The following is a 24,276-nucleotide window of genomic DNA, read 5'->3' as shown; positions in this document are numbered from 1 at the left end:
TAGCCTGAAATGAGGAAGCCAAAACCTCGTCTCTTGGTGGAAAGGCCCTTCTGCTTGAATGGGCTTATTCATGGGTGGCGTGTTTGCCTGCTGGTGAACTCTATGGTCAATATTTGAGGTGACATGCGGTATTTGGTAACGCACCCCTGGCCTGGCCTAAAATGAAACACCTGCCCTCAATATGACCCCCTAGGGGTCCCATTTTTAAAATATGTCTTATGCTTGTATTCAAAGGTCTCAGCCAGGTCACAGAATTGTTTGCAATTTTATTTATCACTACAGGTACACAGACAGACATATTCTCTACAAATGTTACATATTTCACCAATTTTGCATGGTTAGCGCAGTCGTGTGTGTGAAGGCATTTCTGTGAAATAGGCATGGCATGCATTGGGTTTTAAAAACAAACACATATCTCAGACATTGCAAAACATCCAGCAAATGACCACTACAGGAGCACGCAGTTTGAGTCCAAAAACAGGTTTACTTTGGTCATAAACAGACAAGAGGATATTGATACCTTTATAAAATAGTTCATTGTCAAATTACAAAAGTGTTTATTACACCCAAACAAGCAGGCCTAAAACGTTACATTATGATGTACAACTTCACAAAAAAGTGAATAACAAACTTGGAAACGAGGAATGTACTTTCGTTCCACCCGGTCCTTGGTTGGAACAATGCTGTATGCATGTCCCATCACCCCCGTTTAAAAGTCAAATGTTGCAGTCAGAGCTCTCCTTTTATTTGGGTCACCACAATTTCCTTTCGCTCTAAATCATACAAAGGCATCTTACATATTTAACTTGTCACAAAAATGCGCTTCTGGTGATAATGTGGAAGTGAATGTAGTGGGGAAAGTTTGATGGAGAGAAAGGAAAGACATGATAAAGACACCTTTCACTATACTCTCTTAATCACTGATACCATGGGAATGTTTACTCACATAATGAGACACCACCAACTGTAATTTCTCCTGACAGCTCTCTGCTGCTTCCCTTGCATTTCAACTTAACCTTCACTTGCTTTTCTATCATATTTTGAGACTTTTGCTCTGCAGTTGATAAAGTCTGTGAGGCAGCAGTAGTAGTTCTGGTAGGGACTAGGGTAGTAGTCCGCGCTGTGACAGAGCGCTCTGCACAGTGGAGCACACAGCCTCCTAGTGAAGCGCTCATGCTGTGTGTGCCACAGTCGCCTCGTCTTGGATGTCTGTTTCTCGTCCCTCTGCCTTGCTCTCTCTCTCTTCAGCAGTTTGCCTTACACTCTCCTTCCTTTATGGCAGAACTAGGCAGGGGGAAATGCACAGCGGCTCATCTCTACTCAAGCTCAAATATTGAGCCCATTATGTCAGCTGAGGTTACCGCCGGCGAGCTGGAAGAGAGTGGCCATGACTGTGCCAGAAGGGGAGGGGCCTTAGCACCCATACAGTGTAGACAGTTGGAACACTACAGTGCTGGAGGCTTTACAATACGAAACAACAGTCTTACAATACACACTCTTTTTTCCTTCATATGAATGCCCTTCTAGTGACATTCTCCTGTATCCTGTTTTTCCTTTGCTGCTCCATACACTTTGTTTGTGATTGTGAAAGATGGAAATATTCAGTGTCTGCTGTTTTGCGGGTCAGACATGTTGTATCTAATAATGATCCATTCTGGTGTGTGTGTGTGTGTGAGAGAGAGAGATAATGTGTCTGCATGGGGGTGAGTCTATCAAATAATATGATGGTCTGGTCAACATTTAATTTAATTAACAAACTGTTGTCCTACTTATGTCAATAATAACACTTAACACAAACATTGCCATCATTAAAGCTGTATTACATCTACGGAAGATGAAAATACTCTGACAGAGCATGGACATACTGGATTAAGGCAGAGAAGTCAACAGACAAATATCCAATTAATTTTAGCGCATGTCAAAAGTGAAGTAAGATTGTACATGCAAGAGCTGTTGACATTGGAAAGAAGAGGCCATTTTGAAATGAGTAATGTCATGTTTTACTGGACTCTTACAACATAAACACCTCACCACATAACACAACAAATTCATGAAAACTTTCACACAAATATTTGAAACGCAGCTGGATTTTTTCATTTTTCTTCAATTAACCATTTCATTTCTCATGAATCCTGGTCCTCAAGTAATTATGTATTTCTACCATCATTCCATTGCGTAATATTTTGTTCTTAAACACACAGACACAAAGTAAGATAGGAAATGTGCAATTTGGATGGACCAATGTCCCACACTGGTCCCCACCAAAGATCTCCATATTTGTGCATCTCTCTAAATCTGTGTTGGCTAGGACAATACAGCTCCCTTTGGGGTCATAAAGGGAAAAATTTGTGGCACAACATAATCTTTCCTCTCTCAGTCAAAACAACAGGCACCGACTCAAACCTACAGTACCAGTTTGGGTACCTGAGAACATGGGCTGCATTCTTGTGCGTCTTTTGAATAATCATCTGGATGGATTTTTAAATTGGCATCAATGAATGGGCAGTTTCCATCCATACTACATACAGATCAAGGTCAGTTTAGGCAAATCAGTGAATCCTTAGTGCGCAACGCAGTGCAGCGCTGTAGTGTCCGAGTCCCCCGCCAGATGCACGACTAACTGCGTCGGCGTGCTCCCTCCCCCTCTCTCCCCTACCACTCCCAAGTCACGTGACTTTAAGGAGCAGCTCGTAAGTGGCGTTGATGATGCCCCAAGACAACAGCGAGCGGTGGTAGTTGAGGTGCGCCCCTCGGAAGAGCATGGCCACGCTGCCGCCCCGCTCGTGCCACACGGTCATCAGCACCTGCCGGCACGGCACGAAGGCACCGCCCACCTGTGACTGCGCCCGCGACTTCACCACGTTCAGCGGGTAGAACATGATGCCCAGGCCGGCACCCAGCAGGCCGCCGCACACAAAGTCGTTGACCATGTGCTCGGCCCGGGTTTGCGCCTCAGGCAGCCGCTGCTTGATAGGCCCGCGCAGGCCGAAGAAGAGCACGTTGCTGGGCCCGTTGCGCAGCAGTACCGGCACCAGGCCGCGGTAGCACTCCCGGACCCCGTAGTCACGCAGAAGCGTCCGGAAGGTGTGCGCCGTGTTGTTGAAACGCCCGTGGTGCCGGTGGTCCTGCAGCAGCGTCTGCACCCGCTCGAACGGCGTGAGCGCCGCCTCGGCCGTGCCGGCCAGCGCTGCCGAGACGCTCCGCGTGACGATCTCCGGCGTGCCGCTACCGGCAGCGCGCCGCAGCAGCAGCCGCGAGAAGTCCTCGTACAGGCCGAACATGATGGCCACGGTGGTGGTCTTCTGGAGGAGCGGCGGCAGGAGGCCGCGGTAGAGGTTGCGCAGGCCATCCCGCTGGAGCTGCTGCACTGCCTCCGTGGCGCGGACGCCGTGCAGCTGCTGCCGGAAGAGCACCTTCTGCAGCGGGAACGTGATGATGATGTTGGTGAAGGCAGCAAGGGAACCACAGACATAGTGCTTGCCACGAGTGCCCAGCACGGCGCCTAGGCCCGAGCTCAGGGCGGCTCCGCCTTTACCCAGCTTCCCCGGTGGCGAGGGAGAGGGCGGAGCGGCATGTTGCCGGGCAGACTCAGGGTCCATGGTCGTCACTGCCCCCATGAGAGATTAGTTGAGCTCGTTTCTGAGGGGTTGAACGTCATTTCAAAGATAACAGCTGTCCACTGAAGTGCACACCCTGCAAACAGATAGAAAAAGACAAAAGTGTATATATTTATTTTTCAAATGGTGCATGTTAATATCTTCCTTTTGTTATAAAGTCTTTAATCACTGTAAAGAATCCAGTCAGAGATGAAAATCCTTTTGCAATATTTTGCCTAACCCAAGTTAACACACGTCATTACGGACAGTTACTCTACAATTTACGTAACTTAACATTTTGTGCAATGTTTGTTCAATAGCAAATGTGCATGCCATTCGTTTTGTATATGCCCATGAAATGTTTCCAGCACGGCTCACATCCAAAGCTAGATTACTACTAAAACAGTAATAAACACAATGCTACTCAATCAGTTAAGTAGCTTTAAGTTACCGAGTTCAGTAACTAACTTATAGACTACAGGTTTCCACCCTCGGCAGTGAGGTGAAGTGCGGTCACGGGGTGTAACGTTAAGGATTTCATGGTAATGTGGGTAGCCAAATTCCAGACACTTTGTGGTAAAGTAGGTCGTTTGGAATATCCACAGCAAGCAACACCTCCACTTATATCAGCTTAGTCGAAGGGGAAAGATGCCTGACTTGGCACTTCTATTCATCCATCGTTAGCAGCTAATTCTTAGCAACACTGGCAGAATTCACACACAGTAACGTTAGCTAGCTAGTAAGCTAATGTTAGCCTTGCAAGGGGCGGGAGGGTCATTGGAACTTGCGCAATTGGATTTGTCATATTGACATTTTTCTAATTTACAGTGACGCTTGGTAATCCAGTGAGCATCTCTCTGGCTACTTCAATCGAGACTGCAGGCATTAGAAGGCTCACAAACATGCCAACGACCTCTTCTAACTGCCAGCTGACACATGGTTCCTTAACGTTAACGTTACAGCTTTCCTTGCTAATGTTCCCTTCCTTAGCTAGCCAATACTAAAATCTAAAGACAACCTTAACGTTACAGCTGAAGTAAACAACACGACTACCGTTTGTATGCGTGTTTGTTTACTGAACATCTATCCCTGAAATACTTTAATTATTTTCTGTGTGGTAAACGTACTGGCATGCTAGATAATGACGTTTAACGTTACCCAGACCTATAAGTTACAATCAGCTAACTTAGCTGAGGTTAGCGAGCTAAAACTCTATAAGTGAGCTTATTGATCGCAGACATGCTATTAGAATTGCAAATAATATGATCAATTACAATATATTTCGTTTAATTACACATTTAGCATGTATCTATTTTCAAGAGAAAATAGGTTACGCGATAACGTTACTGTTAAAAGTGAAACGCCAAGACAGACCTGCTTGCTAACTAGCAATCGCGTCGTTTACTGACGTCTCCTTCACATAGCATAGCTGGCTATGAAGTTCACAAGGGTGTCTGTCAACGATAGCCACTTGCTAGCTAGCTGCTACCAGAGCAAAATTGCTTAACTAGATATCTAGAATGAATGACAATATCAAAACAGTATTGGTTAGACATTGGTACCTACTGCCAGTCAACGTGATCTGCACAGGTTCTGAACCCACCGACTTTTCATCCATGACATAAAACGTTTAAGTTCATATTCTTACCTGAAACCGTCCTTTCCACAGTTCGTGCCAACTGCCTGCTCCGTCACAGACAGACGGGGAAACAGGTGACAGCTCACAAGCCAATCCAATTCACTGGGTCATGCTCCCTTGAACTTGCCTGATTTGGAAGTTTGGAGAGGGGAAATACCAATTCTACAATTGTTTTATTATATGCAAATACTTTCAACAAATATGTATGTCTGGAATGGATTAATTAGTATTTTCCATGTTAAATTGGCACCAGTGTACCATTGTGTACTGAGATCAAATTGAGACGATTGATCTGGGACTTTGTCCTGTGTGTGAGTGTGTATGTGTGTGTGTGTGTGTGTGTTTCTTTGTTTCTTTGTTGTTTGTGTCTATTCTTGTATAGTCGTATCTTACCTTGTCTTATCTCAATAGGCGTTATAAAGTTATAATGTGTGACTGGTAACATTGGGAGGTCATAATGTGGAACCTTAAGTCTATATAATTTTGTTTGAGGCTTGTAGGTCAGTGGAGGCAGAGCCCCTTATTCTCTGGTGGAGGCAAGCCAGTGTAGTAGCTAGACGCATTCTAGTATTCGACCTCTAGGAGGCACTCCACTCCAGTCTTTCTTCGGCAATGCATGCTATACATAAATTGTCATAAAATTAGAAAGATAGCGACATGATCAAAAGAATAAAACCATCAAGACCATATATGGTACTAAAACACGGATAAAGTAGATAAAGTCGATCTTCACACATGGTGTGCATTTAAAGATTTTCTGCCGGTACAGTAGGTGGCGATAAGTACCAGTAGCGTACTGTCTGGACCATCAGGAGGCTCTGACGTAAAACTATGCGACAGAAATTCTGGTGCAATGGTCAATGTTTGTTCACAGACCTGTATATTTTTCTGTTTATTTTCTAGCTTGTGTCAAATTGAATACATTAAACTCGGTACTGATGATACTATAGTCATACGACCTCCAATATTCACGAAAAATAAATGAAATTACTTTGCGCTATAACGTGGTCATAGAGGCATAACGCTACACTGTTTTGTGATGTTTCATAGCTGTTTTAGTTAACGTCAGATAGACAGGCCCATCTAATAGAGACTAATGTGGATTTTCTTAAAAGCGAGCTACAGTATAGAAACGCCCGTTGCTGTTTCACGCCGGTGATTATTTTGTTCTTTGGAACGCAGACGTGCGACGTTATGTCTGCACAAGGGGACTGCGAGTTTCTCGTGAAACGATCCCGCGAGCTGGTGTCAGAAGATCCATGGGCTGCCAAGGCATGGCTAATAACAGCCCGTACTCTTTATCCCGCAGACTTCAACATTCAGGTAATGCAGCCACACAAGGGCAGCTGCCAAAAAGTACATATGCAAACATGTTACCTGGATTATAAATAAGGTTATGCACGTGTGTGTTATGTGATGTTATGTGTTAAGCTTAGGCTTTGAGATTCAAATAGGCTTAATGCAGTGCATTGATGTAGTTTCTGAACTACATTTACTCCTGTCTGATACAGTACGAGATGTACACCATTGAGCGCAACGCTGAGAAGACTGCTTCTGCTGGCAGACTGCTGTATGACATGTAAGCAAAGACCAGCTTCAGTCAAGCTATTCTGTCGCCAGATTCATTTTACCTGATAAAGTTACTCTAATGATGCGGCTTTAGATGTAGAAGATCTAGTGAAATGAACACTAACCTTTGACCTTTGCAGGTTCATCAACTTTCCTGACCAACCTGTGGTGTGGCGTGAGATCTCAGTCATCACATCAGCACTAAGAAGTGACTGCCAAGACAAGCACGCACTATTTTTGAGAGGCAAGGAACATAGCTGTGCATTTGTTTGTAGAATAAAACATTTTGGGAATAACAAATCATTTGTTTCATTATCTCTGCTGTATCGTTGATTTTCATATCAGGTGTATTGCCTGTTTTCATATGCAGGCTTGTTTGAGACCCTTCCGGGGCGCATTCAGTGTGAGATGCTGCTGAAGGCTACAGAGCAGTGTTTTAATACTTTAGAGAAGGCTGAGATGTTGCTGCTTTTATTAAGAAGATTTCCTGAGTCGGTAGTTCAGCACGGGGTAAGCCTGTCTTCACATGGAATCTGTTCATCTTATAAAACTCAAATCAATTGTTAGCTGCTGACATCTGATTTTACGTGTCATCTTTAAGGTCAGCTTAGGGGAGTCTCTTTTAGAGGCTGAAAATGTGGAAGACTTGGACACACCGGTCAACTGCTTCAGAAAACTTTTTGGTGAGTATCCACACACTGCCTTTAACTGTTAATGCTTGGAGATTTCTGGATGTGTGTGTGTGTGTGTATTTTTTGTTGTCTAAATGTCTTTCTCTCTCTCTGTCTGTCATTGAACACTTTGTTTCCTGGGCAGTTTGTGATGTTCTCCCGCTGATCATGAACAACCTGGACATGCGCCTGCCTCCTAGCCTCTTGTACAAGTACATGCACAAGGCAGCAGAGTTCTACATCTGTTACGTGACACGTGGCCCGTCTACAGATGGACAAATACAGGGTACTTTTAGCTCAAAACACACACACACACACACACACACACACACACTTGAATACATTTGTATTCCACTTCATTTCAAGTCACACTGCAATACACAGTATGGGATTGAAATGTTTTTTTGTTTTTTTTTACTTACTGGTAGGGAAAAAAACACAACCTGCACCACACAGGACTGTCAGTTGCAGTATTTTCATAATAATATTAATCATAATATGTATATTAAACATCTCATTAACAGTTGTGGTTTTCCCTCCCGTCATGTCTGCCAGGTGGTCAGGAGGGTGGGCTGAAGTCCCCCGGGGTGCTGCGTGGGGCTCAGCGCTATGTGATTGATGGCCTGTCGGAGAAGTCGTCTGTGGTGGCCGAGCCCTGGGAGAGACTGCTGGACATCCTCGCTGTGGTGGGAGCGCGGTGTGAGTGGCAGGGAGACAAGGGGAGCAGGTGAGGCGGCCACAACAGTGTGTGTGTGTGTGGGGGGGGGGGGAACAGTTCAACTGTTACATATGAATTAATTACATGTTTCATTGTAACAGTAAGCTTTGCCAGTTCCCATTGAAATGTTATTTAATTTCTACTTGTTTCCCAAAGTCAAGAATGAATGATTGAATCAGGCCTCTTGCCCTCGTATTGTTGAATGTGTGACTGACTGCTTGCATGTGTGTTGCTGAATGTGTCTCTATGTGACTGACTGCGTGGGTGTGTGTGTTGCTGCAGGAATTACCTGGAGCTGCTACAGCGTGTGAAGGAGCTGTGCCGCTACCTGCCCAGTCTGGAGGGGGAGACGCTGTCCCGCTGCTGCAGTCAGGTGGTCACCTGTGCTGCCCTCGTGCTCTTCCGCAGTGCCTACCTCTACGTGTCCGTTGTACAGCCTTCACTTTTCCATGGTACGTCTGCGTATGTACTTCATGTGTGTGCGTTTGTGCAGATGTGGGTATGTGAGGTACTGAAAGCAGTAGTCATTTTATTCCTCCAGGTGAATGTTGCCTTGTCTTTTAGCGTCTGTTACAGCAGAAGGTGTAGTATTATTCTGCTTGTGTTTATTTCTTAAGTAGCCATTAATAAGTGCACCGCTCCTTTAGTTGATGTTCTCACAATATGTATGTAATGGCATGGGTATACCATGTAATAGTGGGATAGTTCTGAATAAGCTTTGTGTGAAACTAGCATTCCCAATACAATTCCATACAAATCCGTATGTTCCATGTGTCTGTGGGTGTTTCATAGGTCATAGTTCACTGGGTTCAGGCCCATGGATCCTCTTGGAGGACTTGTCATTGGTGTTCAGTGACATTGAAGTGGAGAGAGCGTCAGGCAAGCATGCACACAAAAAGCGCAAGCTAGCCGACGGCAGAGAGAAGACTATGGTGAGTGTTTTGTTGGACATATTCTTGGCACGTCGTCCACTCCTGCAGGGGTCAGCACAGTGAGTGATCACTGTAGTGGGAGTGACTTGATTAAGAGATTATCTGGCGCAGATAATGAGATGGACAGATTTCCTGTCTGACGAATTAAATGAACGAAATGCTGAAAGTCAGGAAGAGATTACGTGATACAGATTGATTTACTGTCAGACAAAATAAATCAAATAGTGAAATTCAGAAAGACATTAAATTATGTAATGATGTAATGTAGACTGTAATGACTGAAATCTAAAATGACTTCTACAGATGTACATCATCATCACTGTGTGTACCCCTTGGCAATCAATCAAACCTCTGGTCTTGGTGGTGTTAGCAGCTTGCACTACCAGTTAATCTACCAATGATGCCACAGGAACACAAAATATGTCTGACAACCAACGTAGCATGAATGAATGAATGAATATATGGATGAACGAATGAGTGAATAAATATATGGATAAATGAATGAATATATGGATGGATGAATGAATTAAAGAATTAATGGATGAATGAATGAATGAGCCCCCTGTGTGTTTGTGTGTCTCCAGAGCTCAGACGATGAGGAGGGTATGGGGAAGGGCCGAGGACGCCACATCCTGGTCAATAAGACGGAGATGCTGGGCTGGATGGAGACGCTGGAGAGCTTCCGCACGGCCAGGGAGAGCTGGGACCTGCTGCACTCCCACGACGCCCTGGAGACCGGTACAGTTCCACTCACACACCAGTGTTGTGCGTGAATGAGTTCAAAAGAACGCGTTCATTGAACACGCTCATTTTTTCGTGAACGTTGAACTGAACATAACACATTTTTAATAAAGAACTTGAGCGTGAATTAGTTCACATTATGTGTCATGAACGGCAGACATCACTGTAAGTGAACGTTGGAATTTGTTAACTGAGTGACATCTGTTTTCTCTTTTGAAACGCAACGAGAGAAAGTTCCTCCCTCCTATATTCTCGCTGGTGCCGCTTAAATCATGTATTACCAGACAGAAATGGTTTTGACATTGTGTGCGCAATGCATTGCGGACAGCGTAGTGTCGGCTGAGAATAGTTGAATAGCATACTGGCTTCCGCTGGCGTTACCCGTGATGAATTGCAGCAGAGCGGGGTAGGCATATAACGCCAGCGTAGCAGGCAACGACGCGGAAGGCGCCGAGGGCTGGATTTCATTGCACTAAGTATAGAACTGGTCTACCTTGTCTGTACTGCTGCAAGTTCACCTGGTAAGAAACCCACAATTGCAGTGTCATGAGCAAATGTCTAATGAGCAGCTTCAAAGAACGTATAGTGATTTCTAGCTCGTAGTGTGAAAAAAAGTATTTATTTAAATATCTCACGAAAAAAGTAAAATGAACTGAACTTTGAACTAGTTCAGAATTAAAATTGTGAACTTTGAACGTGAACTGTTCACTTTGAGCATGTATGAACTGAACTTGAACTAGTTCAGAAAAGCTGTGAACTGGCACAACACTGTCACACACACACACAGACACATACTCACACTCACACTCATTCCTCAGATCCCACTGGTACAGTTACACACACGCTCACACTCATTCGTTTGATCCCACTGACTTGTACATTAAGATTATCGTACAAGGAAAGAGTAAGAGGAACTTAATTGACCTGCACGGTAGGCCATGTGTTTTCATATCTACGTGTGGGCTGTTTGTGTAATCACTCGGTGGTCTTGGTGTTGTTGTGGCTATAATGTTGCTATGGGTCTGCTTCTCCAGCACTGCAGAAGGAAGTGACACACTGTGAACCACAGAACACCCAATCCCAAATGTGTGTGTTTGTGTGTGTGTTTGTGTGTGTGTTTGTGTGTGTGTTTGTGTGTGTGTTTGTGTGTGTGTGTGTGTGTGTGTGTGTGTGTGTGTGTGTGTGTGTGCGTGTGTGCGTGCGTGCGTGCGTGCGTGCGTGTGTGTGTGTGCAGATGCTTGCATGTTTCCTGTATGAAATGAGATGAGGAAGTCCCTTAATACTTTCAGTTCATTTTTCACTAAAAGAGGAAGCCGCTTAATGGCTCAGCAATCACTGCAAGGCAGGAATTATGATACTGTTCCGGTACTGTTGAATGATATCAATTCTCTCCAAGGTTCCCTATAATTTGTGGCATTAGTTTAGTAACTGCACATGCTTGTGTGTAATGGCATGTAAAGTCTGGTCACATTTCTGGTCACTGTTCATACCCTGATCATATCCTCCTTCATCTCTGTAGAGTTCAACAAGATGTGTGCAGCCTGGAAAACAGACACCTGGCTGTGGCTCCGGATATTCCTCAGTGATATGATTATTTACCAGGTATGCCTCACGCAAGGCCACAGTTGACTACATTACATTACTTCAGTTACAAGCAGGTCAACTTGTTATCCTCCAGCCAAATTAACTTTCTGATTGATTGATTGATTGATTGATTGATTGATTGATTGATTGATTGATTGACTGGCATCTCTTTAAATACCTTTAAATATTAAAGAACTGCTTTATTATTTGTGTGTGCGTGTCATCCAGGGCCAGTACAGGAAGGCTCTGTCCAGCCTGCTCCAGATGGCCTCTTTCCAGCCACAGTCGAGTCCGACCTCTCCTGGGGGCGGCAGCCTGGAGAACCACAGGGCTCTCATTCAGCAGGCATCCTGCCACTACGCACTGGGAGAACACAGGGTGAGAGACACTGACTCACTCACTCACGCACATATGTACATTGTACACTCACACACTCACACACTAACACACATGGTTGCATGCAGCTTTAAACACAGACATGCATGTACCACTCTAGTGCATGTAGTGCAGTATGCATAAAGAGATGCATGGATACACACACAAACCCGTAAGTGCATTGACTTCTATGCTTGTGCACAGTCACACACACACACACACACACACACACGTATAGACACACACATGTTCATGGTTACAAATACAGACACTATTCCCTATTCCTAACCTAAGCCTTAAAAGAAATTTCAAATACATCAACAATGCTCAATGTCTCATTTGTGTCTTTTTCTCATACACATAGTTGGCATGTGAAAAATTGCTTGAGGTTGTTGGTGGACTGGTCCCGCAAACCCAGGACCAAGGGAAGCATTGTGAGGAAAATGGAAGACCAAGGACCAAACCTAGAAAGGGTAGGTCTGTGTGTTGGCCAGTGAATTTGAAAAGACCACTTACCATAGAGATATAAAAGAGCATTTCTTTTAGTGCCACAATAACATGGAATGTAACATGTAAAAAACGTTACAGGGTTTCTAAGCTAAAACATTATTTGTCACATACAGGAAACATCTCCTCACAATTGGCTAGTTGCTTGTCCCCTGAATACACTGTAAAAAAAAAGTGGTCTCTGTAGACAGCCCAGGCTCCAAAAACAGCCTGGTGCAGCCTGGACCATGAAACATAATACATTTTTCCAGCTATTCACTGACGAGATGCGTGTTCAGGAGAGTTTCAGTTGCACGGGAGGGAGGGGCGAGCTACCTCTGTTTTTGAACGTCAACAGAAGTGCCGTTACCCAACATTGCTTAGAGCACATTTGACCGACACACATGACCATGAACATGTGCTCTTTTTGAACTGCCTCTGTATTGTGTATTTGTCAACCGTTATATGTTTTGTGTATTTGTCAACCGTAATTATGTATTGTGTATTTGTCCATCGTTATTTGTATTGTGTATTTGTCCACCATTATTTGTTGTTCTTCATCTTGTTTATTCTCACTGTGTTATTGCATTTGCTTATTGAGGCCCTTTCCACAATCTTATATTACCCTGTTCCTAGGAAATGACCTCAGGCTCCTGCCATGTACGAGCAAGGCAATCTTGCCTTACTGTCTCCAGTTGATGCTGGCCTGTTTCAAGGTATAATGCACAAAGGCCTGAAATAATTTTGACACAGATACTTTTAGGGGTCATGTTAGTGTATAATTCTCTCTCTGTCTTTCTGATTTTGTCCTTCTCCCCTGGTCATCTAGCCGCGGGCCTTCACAGACGTCAGAGATGACCTGGCTCTGGGTCATGTGGTCGTGCTCCTGCAGCATGATTGGCCACAGGGCGAGACACTGTTTCTGAAGGCAGTGGATAAAATCTGCCAGCAGGGCAGCTTCCAGTATGAAAACTTCTTCAACTATGTCACCAGTATCCTTGACTGTTTTTGTTTGTTTGTTCATTTATTGTACCGTATTGTTTAACCCTATAATCTGTATTTTCTACACTACTCTGTAGTACCCATGTTATTACCATGTCAGACCCTGTTGCCAAGATGTCACTTAACCTTCCACAAGTCTAAAGTTGTGTCCCATAGTGATGGTATATTATTACTCTCTTTAGTTTGGTAGTATCTATGTTCTCCTCAGCTTGTACACTTGCAGACATTGACATGCTGGAAGAATTTGCCTACCTTCGCACAAGTGAGGGAGGGCGTGTCCAGCTGGAGCTATTGCCCAATCAGGGCATGCTCATCAAGTAAGTCCGGCCCACTTTTGGCAGTCTAGTGCTGTTCATAGGTGTAGACATGCAGTTGAAGGGGCCAGTGGTTGGTCATCTAGGCTCTTCTTTTATCTGGTTTCGTCTCTCCTCCTTTCTTTTCTTTCTTTGTGTTCAAACATGTCTGCTCTACCTAACCGAGGCAGTATTAATGCTTTAGAGGGCACGCCTGGTGTTTTCACTGTGTTTTCCTTCCCTGCTCTTTGATTCGCTTCCTGAGCTCCGATTGAACTTTTGACTGTAGCTTAAGGTCCTGGCCATTGGGTGCATTCGAGACATCGACATTTCCTCTGATTTCAGTGAAACCAGCCATTCAGTCCCGAAGCACCCACATTTCACACGCTGAGCTTCACATTTCGACCGCTAAACACGTTAAGATTAAAAATTGCTAAACGGAGTTCACAGAGTGGACAAGGGTCCCACCCCTGTGCATGGTCTTTCCGGGAGTTTCAGCACACAGCACAGTCACCTACTGCTCACCTGATTGAACAGCGACTCAAATCCTACATTCACAGCGTCTATTTGAAATTGGCGGGCCGTAACTGTTGCCAGTGTTGCACTGAGGTTCTGGAATGCACCCTAGTAGTCTCACACAGGGTGTTGATGAATGGTGTTTGCTGTCTCTAGGAACCCCAGCCCCGCTCTGGGGGTGGAGTTTAACCCCCTGCTGCTTCCTGGGGCGCAGCCGACTGACAGGTACCCCATTCCCCTGACTCCACCCCCGCCCATATCCTGACTCCACCCCCACTCCGCCTGCTCATCTTCCTCGTGTGTCCCCGCCTCTGCACTTCTTCATTTTTTCTCTCTCTGTCTCTCTCTTTCCGTCGATACGTTTCATTCCAGTCAAGTTGCGTGTTCATTTTCTGCCGTATTTTCTCCTTTTGTGTTTGATTTAGTATTTTTTTTTTTTAATTATTTTGTTGTGAATTCACTACATAAAGTTTTTTTTTTTCGTTCTGCTTCTGGTTACTGGTCTGTCAGTTTCATTTCCTGTTCAGGTTGTTTGTTGTGTTTCATATTGACTCTGTAAACAATACTCATTCTGTAAACGCATTATATGTTTCAAGACTTTCTTTACATTCCTGTTGGTTTTCTATGTTGGTCAGCCTCTATTTTACATAAAGAATGATACAATATATCCTTTATAACTGTAAGTATATATATATATATATAAAAAAAGATGTAATGTAGTCATTATTGTGGACGTTTTTTTATGTTCACTATTGTCCTCTATACTTTAGTTGTATTTTTATAAGGTTGTAATAGACACATGCCATATATAGATACTAAGATGCCAATCTAATTACCCTTTGATCTGGTCCAAAAGCACTAACTGTGTCTGCATTACAGGCACCATACAGTGACACGTGGCATCACTAAAGGAGTGAAAGAAGATTTCCGTCTGGCGATGGAGAGACAAGTGTCTAGATGTGGGGAGAACCTCCTCACCGTGTTGCACCGGTTCTGCATTAATGAGAAGATCATCCTCATTCAGTCCTTAGCTTAAGGGCGTGGAAGCCTTGAACAGTGACTTGTTTCTACTTTGGACTGAAGTGTGCCTACTCCTCACCATTGGAGGTTCTCGTGTGATCCTGAGCCTCATCTAGTTTCATCATCATTTGCGTCGAACGATAACGATGGTCTTTCCATCGTGCTGTGACAAAACGCTACTTCTCAGGACTAAGACATTCATTCCCCTGTACTTCATGTGATTTTCCTCTTCATGTTTCTCATCTTTTTGCTTTTGACCTGAAAAGTGCATGTACACCGTGTTGCGGGTTTGTTTCCTTTATTGAAGATACTGGTTTAGTCTTCACCTGGGCATAAAAGTGAAGGCTTTAGAGAATTTGTGTAATTGGCTATGTGAACATGAGTAGTGTATTCAGTGAATTTCCCTATAGGTTAGATGGATAGCTCGGTATTTGTAATGCTTTAGGTATCTTGAAGTGTTGCATTGCCAAAATTGCATTGTTGTTTTTTACCTTATCTTTATTTTCTTTAATGTCTTCATATACTGTGACAGTTTGTAAATTATGTCATAATCCCACAAAGGGATATTTCAAATAAATACAAGTATTACATTTCTAAAAAATATATTTGTATCATTTATTGATTAACTTAAATATGATTCATACATCACTTGTTGTTTCACCTAGCATACAAAAAGAAATAAGAAAAACATTGCTTTAGCAAATGTTAGGCAAACTGACATGGTCTCTTGACTAATACTTGCAAACTTGAGTGCAGTTCAAAAAGAGCCACAGGGCTATTTGTCACATCCTCCATTTTAATATGACAGTTAGGCAAACATATAACTCCCCTGGGCAAACCAAATACATCTGGGGGTTCCCCCTAAGCACTTTAATTTGTCACTGAAGCTTTAACAGTATCCAACCATGTTAAAAAAAAAGAAAGCTACTAACAAGTTTGCGTGAAATAACACTGTTAACGGCCACAGCTTCCATAATTGCGTCTCCAAGGGGGCAGGTCAGCCTGCAGTGCTGCTCGGAGGTTGGCCCAGAACAGCACCTGCTTGGCCCTCTCCCGCGGCCACTCCAAGTACGTGCGCCTCGACATCATGTCCTTGAGCTGATAGTACTTGGAGGGGATGAGGTACAAGGGCAGGGGCTCCAGTAGAACTAGGATCACACTGTCAAATCTCCTGGTCACACGCTGGTGGTTGGCAAAGCACAGCTCGTAGTGGCACCACTCGCTCCGCACAAAGTCCGAGGAGAGGACGAAGATGCAGCGCCGGCTCTTCTCCACACACAGAAGGATGTTCTCCGTGATGGGTTTCCCGGGTATGAAGTCCCGCTCGTGGTGACACACACGCAGCCCATGACGAATACCTTCGGTATCCTCCTCCTCCAGTTTAGGGATGAGTTGACCTTTGACCCACTCGGCGTTGCGTTGGCTGTAGGAGACAAAGGCATGGAAGACTATCCCCTGCAGGTCCTCAGGCCTGTCCCGATTCAAAATTCCACGTTTTTTTGCGCGAGCCCACTGGCAGATCATGCCCATGTACCATGGACCGTCCAGTTGATGACAGAGCACGGCTACTACAATGACTAAGGCGGCTGCTGGAACCATAATGGTGGTTGCAAGAAGACCTGCACTGCAGGAAATTGCCGGAAGGCTAAAGTTTTTTAGGAGAGTTCCTCTCCAAGTGTCTGGGTAGCTGCAACTATAATCTCCAGGCCAGTGTAGCAATTTCATCTGTGCTGCCACAGTCTCTCCTGCTATAGATGTGAACTCTTGCAATGAACAAGTGCAGATGAAGCTGTTATTACTGGCATCTAAATCCTGTAGTGCAGGGCAAGTCCTCACAAAGTCTAAAGAGGGAGACTGGAGGGAGTTTCCTCGGAGCAGTAACCTCTGTAGATTTGGAAAAGCTGTGCAGTCAGGGACATCGTGGAATCTGTTGTTGGTCAAATCCAAAATCTGAAGTGACTCAAGTTTTAAAATGTCTGTTTTCATAACTGTAATGTCATTGTCTTGGAGCTCCAAAGAGATAATGGTCTTGGGTAAGCAGTGGAATACTGAATTGTCGAAGCTGTTTGAAGATAAGTTCAAATGTAGAATATTTGAGGGCCACACACAATCGCCAGGTTCACCATGATACAAAAGTTTATTCTGGCTCAAATCCAAGCTCCTCAATGAGGACATGAGTTGAACTCTGTTACTAAGCTGCTTCAAATCCTGTAGGTTATTCCCCTTAAGCGACAAGATTTCCACACTTTGCAGGGTGTTGCACTCGATCACAACCCCGCTCCCACCACCCCGTGAGAAGACTCTTTCAGAAAGAGCACAATCAGACAGATCCAGTGTGTGAATTCTGGAAGGTGATTGTGGACAGGTCACATGGATAATTGGTGTCTGTACAACTGTGAGGTTTCGGACAGGCATGTTGATTATGAAATCATACAGCATTTCCTGTGAAAAGAGGAAAACCGTAACACTCGCTTGTCTAATATAAAAAGATTCCAGATTTGAGGAGCGGCCCACTGTCCTACCCGGCTTCATGTCATCACATGTTAGCATGTCGAAACTGAGATGTTTCACCGAAGAGGAGAGGATAATATCAACAAAGCTTGTCAAATGTTTCCAAGCTGTTAATGTGTTCACTAATTCCAGGTGGGTGACCTTTATAATGCTTCGTTGGCTTACCCCTGCAGCTAGTCTTTGCCCTTTAAAACCATCAAGTTTTACCTCAGAAAAAAATGTGAGAGCATCACCCAAAATCGTGAAGTCACAATCAGACTTTGTGGAGATAATAATCTTTTTGGAAACCACATTTGTGAGGCTCCCACCCTTGTATCTGGTCTGAACTGACACATACAGGGTGAAACTGTTGAGGTGAAGACTGGATATGCTCATGAAGTCTTTATCCTGGATCACTTCTGCACTCAACCTCAAATCTTCCAACTTTCCAAGATTTGAAAATTCATCTCCAAGAGTCATATTAACGAATTCATTAAAACTCAGATCCAAATACGTTAGATTTGGGGTCATCCATAGGTAACTCTGACCTAAGAGACTGTGGAGCTTGTTATGGGACAGATCCAAAAATTCCAGGTGTGGGGTTGAATGAAAAACCTTCGGATCAATACTCTGTATCACATTGTAGGACACGTTGAGGAACCATAGGCTGGATGTTTGATGGAAGTCCTCTTTGCCCAGAGCTTGAATGTGGTTGTGGGAGAGGTCCAAGGCCTCTGTGGATGAGGAAAGCCAGTCCGGCACAGAAGACAGGTTATTTGAGGACAAATATACAATGATGGTGCTCATGTCAGAGCTTAGAGAACAGGGTAAGGATCCTAAGAGGAGGGAGACGGCCCAGATGATGAAGTCCATCGTGTCCATAAGTCTGAAACAATGAAGGAGAAAGTCAGGGGGATGGCATATACTGTATGGGGACCATGAAATAAGGCCATTTGCAGCATAGACATAATATACATAGACGCCGCATCGACCGCTACTCCTTACTAGCGCTGACGAGATTTGGAGCCGCCATCTTGGACCGGTCATCCACTCCACTCAGTGTAATCTGTTTGGCCGGTGAGATGAGCTGTCAGCGCACTTAATTAATCATATCTCACTGAATACCGAACAGATTCTCACACGGTTTTTTTTGCTGCAAAGGTCATACATGTAGCTATGATACAGGACACATGATTTAGCGTATTTTAATATTCATAGTGGGTTTAACAGTAATAGAATATTCTGATATATGATATAAAGTGACCTGACGTCCGATATCAAAACTGGGAACATAATCCATGTTTGACAGCATAGACAAAACTAGTTTGATACAAGTTTAATGAGTTAAATATAGTTCACAGTTGACAGAAAAGTTCCATCAACAGCATTATTCACAGTCCACAGAAAGGTTCCATAAACATTTAAGTGAGATCAGTGCCATTCAGACATCTGAGGGGTATTCCAAGTAAGCCTATGTGGTTTAGTGACAAACTTGGGTAAATTGACTCAGAATAAGTTGTAAACCTCCCAGTAGAAAAGCTGTATGATACAGGAAACATGGTTGTGTGTATTTTAATATTCATAGTGGGCTTAACAGTAATAGAATATTCTGATATATGATATATTATAAAGTGATGACATCCAATATAAAAACTGGGAACATAACTAATCCACGTTTGACAGCATAGACAAAAACTAGTTTGATACAAGTTTTAATGAGTTAAATTTACAGAAAAAAATCCATTAACATTTTCAGTTCAGTGCCATCAAAAATAAAGTGATGAACAGACATTGGTGTGGCATAAAGGAAATGGAGTAACTGGGTTCAATATCAACAGCATTTGTTAGACAAGTTCCATAAATATTGTAAAGTGCAAGTTTGTAGGTTTGTTTCTGATCCTTAAAAAACAGACATTGGTTTGGCATGGTAAGTGTAACAGTTCATCAATTCAAGACAAAAAGGTGACTTGTCACTTGTACAGTGTCAATGGGTTCATCAACAGCATCTGTTATTTACAGTTCACAGAAAGGTTCCAGCCGCAATGAAGAGATTAAATAAAAAGGAATTAAGAAACATTTTAGAAACTGCTAAGATCAACCCGTTCATTGCAATCAGTAAATAATCAGGGAGTGTCTTCACAGGCTCAGTGAGACAGAGTTACCGTCATGCAGTTGGTTCTATGATTTCAACAACTGGTGCATGTCATTTTGTATGTTCCCACCTTGCTAAAATTGCTTGGGTACACTTTGGCTGAGAACAAAAGTGGTTCAGACAGCAGGTGGGCAAATAAGATGGCATAGTAAACTGGGTACTCCATAAAAGAGGACTGAGTCAACCAGACGATGGGAAAATGGGACACAGAGTGGTACTGCAGTACTGCAATGAAGAGCTGCACCTTCCTCAGTTCCAGGGGTGTGAGGAGACCGTTCAGTTCATTCACAGTCTTCTTGAACAAGGCAGTTGTTCTGGAGAGATACAAAATAATAAATAAATGAATGAAAAGGAATTTGAGAGGCATCTTATTAAATGACATGTGAATAATACAGTGTTGGGCAAGCTACTTCGAAATTTTAGTGAGCTAAACTATCAGTTACTCTGCCATGAAAACACTACACAAAACTACCACCCAGTCAAATGTATTAGTAGCCTAACACAAACACAGCAGTAGGCTAGTTCACTACATAGGAAGCTACTTTAAATTGTGCTAATTTCACATGACAAGAAAAGTGTAGCTTGTCTGGCTAAGCTACTTGATAAATAAAGAAGTTGAGCTATTGAAAAGTTACTTTATTCAGGAAATAGTGAGGCCACCACCAACACACTTATGCTACAAGTAGCAGCTAGCGATTGCCCAATAGGCTAGTCTGTGCCACTTGTGTAAAATTCGCCGGCCAAATCTAGTATGATTTATTTCTACAATAGCCTTCTTGTGTCAGTTGTAATCTAAGTCAGTGTTATGGAATATGACTTATCAAGTCTCAGTTCATAGCCGGGTGAACACCGAGTAAACATAGCCTAGCTAGATGGCTACGATTTTCATACAGTAATATAAAAGATTGCTCCTTCTCAGCTCTCTGGTAATATTCTATTCAGAAAATACAACCAATAGTACGGCTATGTTAAATCTTACTTGTGAAAAGTAAATCCCCCGAGTATGGTACGCCGATTTGAGAAGGAACATGCTGCACAGTGCTGTCATCTTGTGTCTTCTGCTGCAACGCAACGAGGAGTATGACCGGTCCAAGATGGCGGCCGCATTTCTTGTTTCCAGCAGCCAATGCGGCGTCTATGTATATTATGTCTATGATTTGCAGTACAAAACTACAAAGCAAAAATGAAATAGCTTCCCCATAGACTGTATATATAGTCTATGAGCTTCCCAAATAAAGACATCAACCACTTGCTGTCACTTATCAATGAAAACACAGCTATGATTAAAAGCACATTAAGTCAGCCATGTATTTTAAATGTGCTTTTAATCTATAATCTAAATACATATTATATAAACAAATTAATTAAAATAATGTAAATAATATCAATATTAAATAATACATATAAATTAAATAATCTATAACACTAATCATATAAATGACAAAACCTGGTCTCTCATTACACTTACATTCTCATTACCTGTATTAAATGTCAAATTTATATATAAACAGAAGGTTGTCATTGACTTGTCCGAGCAAATGTACTGTGGCAATAAAAGTATTGTAAGCAAATTAGTGTATCTCTTTAATAACATTTACATGTGAATGTCATTAGGTAGGCTATTTAAATTAAATGTGAGTGTGATTTGGTACCTATTTTACGTATTTTACAATATGTGTTAAAAATAACACAACTTGCATTAAAAACAACACAACTTGCGTTGTTTTTTAACACATCTCTGTGTCCAGATAGGGCATACATGGGCAACATAGGGCTTTCCCTGACCGGCGCGTAAGGTCCGTGAAAGAACAATAGTCAAGAGCCTAGCATAGAGATAATTCATGCAAATCAATATCGTTGTTTTTATTTTGAAAGCGACTGCTATTTGTACGCCCATACATTTGTGCGTGGATGCATACGACGTAAACACCCTCACTGATGTGCTGGTGAATAGAATTTATGCTTCTGCGTCGACACAATGCAGTTGCCTTTACATCGGCGTAAACCTTTCAAAGTTTTGTGTCTCTTATGTCTGCGTCGCTCACCACCACAAAGGTTGTTAGAACGAACTCCTACTGCTGCTCGTTGGCGATACGGAGTGTTCATTTCAAAACGTTACTGGCAGATAGACAGTTTACAATCGGATAACCCCGTAATTGTAACCAAAATATGTCTGAGTTTATTTGCAAAGCTTATGTTAGCGAACTAGTATGATGCTACTACCCACAGGTTGCTTGAAGCAGCCGGCTCAACACACAGTTATGTGCATAAAGTTAAAGCAAAAACATAGCCTACATTTTAAAATTAGTTTTCTTTGTGCATGTTGATTAACTAATGACAGCCTACTATTGTCTGCTCCACATTTTCGTAGTCTAATTCTGCATAGAGTTAATTTAATGATGGTAATGATTTAATGATGAAATATTGCTGAGTGTTGATGAAATGGTGGCACAGGCCTATCGGTCGTACTGACTCCTTCACATTTTCATGACCTAGCCTAATTATATAGATATTGTAGTACTTTTTTATATCAGTCTTTGAAAACTGAAAAAAATGTTGATGTCAAAAAATAATTTTCGAGAATGAGGATTAAATACTGGACATAGATTAAATATTTCTGTTTTTCCTTTGTCTCCCGCACATTTTCATCTGTTCTTACGACTAGTAAACAAAACCATATGATTTACTTAATGTTATACAAGAACAGAATAGAATTGAACAGAATTGAGTTCAGACTTGAGTTCGGTATTTTGGGTCCGGCCCTCCTCAACAGTCCCAGTTTGTCATGTGGCCCCTTTAGGGCCTGTCCACACGGAGACGCTTTTTAGGTTAAACGCAGAGGTTTTGCTTCGTCTTGGCCGAGCGTCCAAACGAATCCTGTAAACGCACTGCCCGAAACCGCACTTTTCTGAAACCTGGTCCCAGAGTGGAGAAATCTGAAACCGTAGCCCGTTTGAGTTCGTTTAGACAGCGAAACCGCACATCCTGCTTGCGTATCGATGATGTCATCGCCACACCTCAGCTGCCCTGGACTTGCACTTATAGTATTGCCTAACAATACTAGTTTTCATACATGATATTACCTACGATTACACTCCGTTAAGATAAATATCACAACCGATGCTGCGCAGCGCCGATAGCTTATGACTTGGTGGACTGAACACTGTTTTTCCCGGTATTTTTTTATGCATTCTAGCTACTGTCAGTGACGCGAGAGAACTTAAGTTATTAGGAAAGTGCGGTGTAAGTTTAGGCTACATTAATTTGTGCGTAGTGCCAGTGTCATTCATTCATTCGGAAATTAGTTGCCCACCCCTGAGATAGGGACACATTTGTTTTATGAGTGTATCAATAACAGTTTTATATTTTTTATATAGTCCATATGACTTTACTGTACACTATTAATTATGATGTTAGTGTAATGGTTATTGATGTCATTTTAAGTCACTTTGGACAAAAGAGTCTGGTGAGGATCATAAACATAATCAGTAGAACTTTAAAGTTCCATATCATAAACAATTTTTGAGTGATAATTATAAACTAAATAGGCATACCTATAACAGTATTGGGTATCGAAAGCTTATATCATACTCATAAAAATAGGCTACCATCCACTTATAACACTTTATGATAACATTACATAAATAGACATATGTTTTATATTTGTTGTGTACATTTGTTGTGTACAATAAACATAGGTTTTATGTTTACTTCTCATGGTCTTCAAAATATTTTTCATGGTAATTGCTATTTTGTAAAATGATGAATTGGTGTATCAATTATAAACATATAATGACACAAACTTACCACACTCACCCCTTTCACAAGAGAATCCAACTCAGGTCCTTATCAGATGCCAATGATATCTGCAGTTAAGCAAATGCTGAGTTTATTCTCGTGACTTCACCACACAGGATAACCAAGGGCATAAGCAGAAGTGAAATGACACTCTTGAGACAATATTCAAATTTCATTTCTTCTTTTTTCTCCCACCCTCACTCACAAAACAAATACAGGCTCTTTGACTGTAAGCAAAGCATTTAAAACTGATTGCATTTTGGCAATGGCCCATATTTTATCTCTCCAAGGTCTGATAACAAGAGGGAACCTTGCAGCAGGCTAGTCAAATCATCATAGTTCCTCTCTTTCCTCTCCTCTTTTTTGCAGTCTTTCAAAGTCATAATCATGGCTTTATTATGTGATTGTATCATATTCTGATAAACGGATAAATTCATGCAAATTCATTTTAATAAATGTCTTAGAAATTCCAACTTAAACAACAAGCTGTCAGATACTGCTGTTCGGTTTAGATTTGGTTACAGTAGTCTTATGGGCATTTAAAAGATTTTCGCTTTAAATGTCAGCATGTTTTAAGCACTGAAACATGATTAAAGGGAAACAAAATGACTCAAAATTATGAACTGTCAACCTTGGGCGCCGAGTAGCACAAGTACAGACAGTTATGAGCTATCTTTCTTCATTTTGGCTGGGA

At 42.5% G+C, this 24,276-nt stretch overlaps 3 protein-coding genes across 7 annotated transcripts; 1 reads left to right on the top strand and 2 right to left on the bottom strand.

The window, feature by feature from the left end:
* Positions 1-464: 464 nt before the first annotated feature.
* slc25a51b (solute carrier family 25 member 51b) lies at positions 465-5,350 on the bottom strand. Of its 3 annotated transcripts, none has more exons than XM_048263554.1 (2): positions 5,245-5,350; positions 465-3,693 (listed from the first exon to the last, which is right to left on the bottom strand). In XM_048263554.1, exon 2 carries the CDS (start codon positions 3,615-3,617, stop codon positions 2,667-2,669), a length of 951 nt encoding a protein of 316 aa, XP_048119511.1. In that variant the 5' UTR covers positions 3,618-3,693; positions 5,245-5,350; the 3' UTR covers positions 465-2,666. The 3 variants fall into 3 exon arrangements, with proteins under 3 accessions (XP_048119511.1, XP_048119513.1, XP_048119514.1); XM_048263556.1 differs by lacking the exon at positions 5,245-5,350 and adding an exon at positions 5,163-5,244; XM_048263557.1 differs by lacking the exon at positions 5,245-5,350 and adding an exon at positions 4,971-5,026.
* A 697-nt stretch (positions 5,351-6,047) lies between these two features.
* On the top strand, positions 6,048-15,737 carry ints10 (integrator complex subunit 10). Of its 2 annotated transcripts, XM_048263097.1 has the most exons (18): positions 6,048-6,558; positions 6,747-6,814; positions 6,945-7,048; positions 7,175-7,314; positions 7,406-7,487; positions 7,621-7,761; positions 8,031-8,202; positions 8,476-8,645; positions 8,986-9,125; positions 9,710-9,863; positions 11,386-11,468; positions 11,679-11,828; positions 12,190-12,298; positions 12,948-13,027; positions 13,141-13,303; positions 13,537-13,630; positions 14,279-14,347; positions 15,002-15,737. In XM_048263097.1, exons 1-18 carry the CDS (start codon positions 6,430-6,432, stop codon positions 15,156-15,158), a joined length of 2,205 nt encoding a protein of 734 aa, XP_048119054.1. In that variant the 5' UTR covers positions 6,048-6,429; the 3' UTR covers positions 15,159-15,737. The 2 variants fall into 2 exon arrangements, with proteins under 2 accessions (XP_048119054.1, XP_048119055.1); XM_048263098.1 differs by lacking the exon at positions 14,279-14,347 and having other exon boundaries at positions 6,049-6,558.
* Positions 15,738-15,768: 31 nt separating this feature from the next.
* Positions 15,769-23,704, bottom strand: tlr1 (toll-like receptor 1). 2 transcript variants are annotated; one of them, XM_048263095.1, is made up of 2 exons: positions 23,592-23,704; positions 15,769-18,518 (listed from the first exon to the last, which is right to left on the bottom strand). In XM_048263095.1, the coding sequence occupies exon 2, from the start codon at positions 18,512-18,514 to the stop codon at positions 16,097-16,099; it is 2,418 nt and encodes an 805-aa protein (XP_048119052.1). In that variant the 5' UTR covers positions 18,515-18,518; positions 23,592-23,704; the 3' UTR covers positions 15,769-16,096. The 2 variants fall into 2 exon arrangements, with proteins under 2 accessions (XP_048119052.1, XP_048119053.1); XM_048263096.1 differs by having other exon boundaries at positions 23,601-23,704.
* Between the last annotated feature and the right edge of the window lie 572 nt (positions 23,705-24,276).

The sequence above is a fragment of the Alosa alosa genome, chromosome 14 (genome assembly GCF_017589495.1).
Source record: "Alosa alosa isolate M-15738 ecotype Scorff River chromosome 14, AALO_Geno_1.1, whole genome shotgun sequence".
Classification (NCBI taxonomy): domain Eukaryota; kingdom Metazoa; phylum Chordata; class Actinopteri; order Clupeiformes; family Clupeidae; genus Alosa; species Alosa alosa.
The sequence above is the reverse complement of the archived record's forward strand: the minus strand, read 5'-3'. Positions and strand labels throughout refer to the sequence as shown.

Bases quoted from the DNA above. Each gene is read 5' to 3' on its own strand.
- slc25a51b (XM_048263554.1), bottom strand. From the start codon at position 3,617: ATGGGGGCAGTGACGACCATGGACCCTGAGTCTGCCCGGCAACATGCC.
- ints10 (XM_048263097.1), top strand. From the start codon at position 6,430: ATGTCTGCACAAGGGGACTGCGAGTTTCTCGTGAAACGATCCCGCGAG. The intron at 7,488-7,620 runs GTGAGTATCCAC...TTTCCTGGGCAG, and splicing joins CTGCTTCAGAAAACTTTTTG to TTTGTGATGTTCTCCCGCTG. The intron at 8,203-8,475 runs GTGAGGCGGCCA...GTGTTGCTGCAG, and splicing joins CAGGGAGACAAGGGGAGCAG to GAATTACCTGGAGCTGCTAC.
- tlr1 (XM_048263095.1), bottom strand. From the start codon at position 18,514: ATGGACACGATGGACTTCATCATCTGGGCCGTCTCCCTCCTCTTAGGA.